Source organism: Centrocercus urophasianus, unplaced genomic scaffold, assembly GCF_019232065.1.
Source record: "Centrocercus urophasianus isolate 14NV4802_14NV808 unplaced genomic scaffold, USGS_Curo_1.0 seq_1490, whole genome shotgun sequence".
Classification (NCBI taxonomy): Eukaryota; Metazoa; Chordata; class Aves; order Galliformes; family Phasianidae; genus Centrocercus; species Centrocercus urophasianus.
Window position 1 is genome coordinate 1 of NW_024884687.1, and position 3,363 is coordinate 3,363.

The 3,363-nt window shown below is 52.4% G+C and overlaps 1 protein-coding gene across 1 annotated transcript; it reads left to right on the plus strand.

Annotated features, from left to right (window-relative positions):
- The first annotated feature begins 552 nt into the window (after nucleotides 1-552).
- On the plus strand, nucleotides 553-3,104 carry LOC122158576 (myelin-oligodendrocyte glycoprotein-like). Its single transcript, XM_042815323.1, has 5 exons — nucleotides 553-650; nucleotides 1,105-1,206; nucleotides 1,537-1,878; nucleotides 2,303-2,407; nucleotides 2,710-3,104. Exons 2-5 carry the CDS (start codon nucleotides 1,110-1,112, stop codon nucleotides 2,769-2,771), a joined length of 606 nt encoding a protein of 201 aa, XP_042671257.1. The 5' UTR covers nucleotides 553-650; nucleotides 1,105-1,109; the 3' UTR covers nucleotides 2,772-3,104.
- Nucleotides 3,105-3,363: the final 259 nt, after the last annotated feature.

Consider the following 3,363-nt stretch of genomic DNA (forward strand, 5'->3'; position numbering starts at 1 on the left):
GTGGGCATCTCCCCTCGCCCCTTCCCCATCTGCCCTGCTGCATCCACGTGGCTTGTTACCACCATGTCATCCTCTGTGTGATCACAAGAACTTGGTTTGGAGAAGAACAGGCTCCAGGGTGACCTCATTGTGAACGCACATGGGGAAAATAACATGGCTTCAAGTGCAAGAAGATTTTAGGATAAAACTGACCATTCCTACATGAGAGGTTGCAAGCTGGGATCACACCCTATGAGTGCATGGAGTGTGGGAAGTGCTTTGGGTTCTTCCAGCTGCTCCAAGCTGTAATCCTGCACCACCAGCCCTTAGGGATCGCTCAGGCAGAACTTCTGGTCCCTGTAACCTGTGGGATACTGGAGAAATTGGGATAAATGCTCATACAGTGCACCCCACGGCTTCCTCCAGTTCTATGGCAATGCTTCTCCTGCATCCATGTTCCTGGTGGATGTAGAGCCCCAGCGTGGTGCACAAAGCTGCAATGGGATGTTGGTGTTCAAAGTTCTCCTGTTTTCCTCATTGCCAAAGGGGCAAAGTTCCTCAAACAAAATTACTGAACCCTGGAGCTGAGCAAAGGTTGAAGCTGAGCAAAGGTAGAAGCTGGGCAAAGGTAGGAGAAGCAGGGCACAGCCACACACTTTCCTGCAGCTCAGGTGAGGGATTTCTGTCTCCGTGTGGCTCCTTGTAGGGGAAATCCTTCTGGGGTCACCTGTGAGGAGCAGCCTGAGAGGAGCACTGGCACCACGCAGGGCAGTGGTGGCTGTGCTCATGGAACTCATGTTTGAGCAACCCGTAACCCTTCTCCCCTGGTGGCTGTAACCCTCTGGGTCCTTATCTTCTCCTACAGCTTCTTCCTGCATATTCCTCCTGAACTTTCTCCCCACCTTCTTTCCAAATTTTCTTCCCCATCTTCTCCACCGCCTCCTTCTGCTTCTCCTTCTCCCAACTCCTTCCCTCACCTCCAACCCCGACCTCCTTCCCCTGTCCTCTTCTCCCATCTTTTACCCATTTTTTACACGTCTTCTACCCCAACTCTTGCATCACCTCCTTCTTCATTTTCTTCCTCTCTCTCCTTTCCCCAACTCCTTCCCCCCTCCTTTTCTCCAGCACAGATGCATTCCGTATTGGGCTGCAACCACCCCACTTCTGCCCTCCCCTGGAGGATCCTCCTGCCTCTCGTGGCTCTGCACCTCCTCCGCCCAGGATCAGGTAGGGGTCCAGTGGGGCTGCTGTGCCTGCCAGAGGTGTTGCTGTGAGGTGGGGGAGCAGCCGTGGGGCAGGGAGGATCCAAGCCCAGCACCCAGACACACTTGGGTTTCACTTTCACTTTGGTTGTTCCATGAAACGCGTCATTTTGGGTAGAATTTCTGTCTCTTCTTCACCTCTCACCCCCAGCAATCCTTCCCCACTCCCTCCTGCTGCCTCTCCAGCTCTTCTACATGCGATGCAGCACACACCAACTCACCCTGTGCCGCTCCATGTCCCCACATTCACACAGCCACCATCTCACCGTCTCTCCCTGCCCTTCTCATTGCCCAGCCCAGCTCAGGGTGGTGGCACCAAGCATCCGTGTCAATGCCATCGTGGGACAGGACGTCGTGCTACGCTGCCAGTTGTCCCCTTGCAAGGATGCCTGGAGCTCAGACATCAGATGGATCCAGCAACGGTCCTCTGGTTTCGTGCACCACTACCAAAGTGGACAGGACCTGGAGCAGATGGAGGAATATAAAGGGAGGACAGAACTGCTCAAGGATGGTCTCTCTGATGGAAACCTGGATCTGCGCATTGTTGCTGTGAGATCTTCTGATAGTGGCTCCTACATCTGTGCTGTGCAAGATGGTGATAATCACGCAGACGCTATGGTGAACCTGGAGGTGTCAGGTCAGTGGCAGGGGTGACGCCTCCAGGTGTCGCTGGGTTCGTGTGTCCCACCTGAACTCTGTCCATCCTCATCCTCACATCCATGCATGGAGAGCTGAAGGACAGCAGCCTTCGAAAGAGGTCGGGGCTGAGTTGCTCCATGAGATACTGGAGTTGGAGTGGGCACACGGCGCGATTTGGGAATGGATCTGAATGGATGAGGTGGTTGGGTTGGGTTTCTGGGATGGGTTTCTCCATGTCTCAGAGGCAGTGGGCACAGGATACTGAGCAGCTCCTCCACCTGTGCCAAGCTGGGCATGCGGCCATTGTGTGTCACTGCTCCCTGGCTGCTGCCCCTTTGGGTTCCGTGAATTCAAGAAACCTGAGTCTTGCTTTTCCACATACGACAATGGAAAAGGAACCCTTGTCCTGATGCTTTTTTCAGATCCCTTTTCCCAGACCGTCCATCCCTGGCAGGTGGCTCTGGCTGTGGTCATCACACTTCTCGTTGGGTCATTTGTCATCATTGCTTTTCTCCGTAGAAAGCAAGGTGAGCTGAGAGCAGAGGGGATGTTGTGCAGGGACAGGGATGGTCGGGGTGGTGCTGAGCTCTGCTCCATGGAGGTACACAGGAGGAGGAAGGGAGATTTCTCCTGGTATATCCAGTGTTCATTAAATAATGCTTGCCTTTCTTTTCAGGAATGAAGGAAGGGGAAAAAGGAAAGGGGTGTGGGTGGGAAGATAGGAATGTGGCTGGGTCGTGGGGCAGGTGGAAAGCTCCAGGCCATCTTGAGATGTTCCCACAAACCAAGCTGCCCTGCTGACCACCTCTTCCTCTGTTTTGTTTTCCAGTGGCACTGAGCAGAAAGTTGAGTGAGTCCTTCCAGCCCCTTACACCACCAAAATCCTTTTAATGGAACTGATAGAAGACTGCAGACTGGGCTTATGCAATGGTTTGGGGCCGTGGGATGTGTTGGTGTTGTGGGATGTACTGGGGCTACAAGATGTGTCGATCCTGATTGATCCACATGCAAAACTCATGCCCAATTTCCTTCATATTGGCTTAATTGCTTCCCAGTGGTCATTGGCCACTTCCCAGAACAAAGATTTTTGGGGTATTGGCACGGGAGCAGTCAGGGGATGAGAAGGTCCTCTGACCATGCATTTCTTTTGCTTCTATTTTGCAAAGGGAAAAGATGCAGAGTTGGGTAAGTGTCCTTGCCTAAAGTGAGGGAATTCAAGGTCGCTCCTTGGCATTAGCCCTGGGATGAGCAGCTGCCCCTCTTACCCCTCTGCACTGCACTGCTCTTCTCTTTCTTTTCCAGCAAAATTAGTTTCCCTTTTCATTACTTTTTTTTTTTTTTTTTTTTTAAAAAAAAAACATTTTGGGAGCTGTGGGATGAGCCGTTCCTTCCATAATGCATTACTTCTGCTTTTCCTTTGCAGAGAGAAGCCACGAAAAGTTGGGTGAGTCCCCCTCCTCAAACCAGAGATTTGGGGTCTTCC

Coding starts and splice junctions, on each gene's coding strand:
- LOC122158576 (XM_042815323.1), top strand. CDS start 1,110: ATGCATTCCGTATTGGGCTGCAACCACCCCACTTCTGCCCTCCCCTGG. Junction 1,879..2,302: donor GGTGAACCTGGAGGTGTCAG/GTCAGTGGCAGG, acceptor TGCTTTTTTCAG/ATCCCTTTTCCCAGACCGTC. Junction 2,408..2,709: donor TTTTCTCCGTAGAAAGCAAG/GTGAGCTGAGAG, acceptor TTTGTTTTCCAG/TGGCACTGAGCAGAAAGTTG.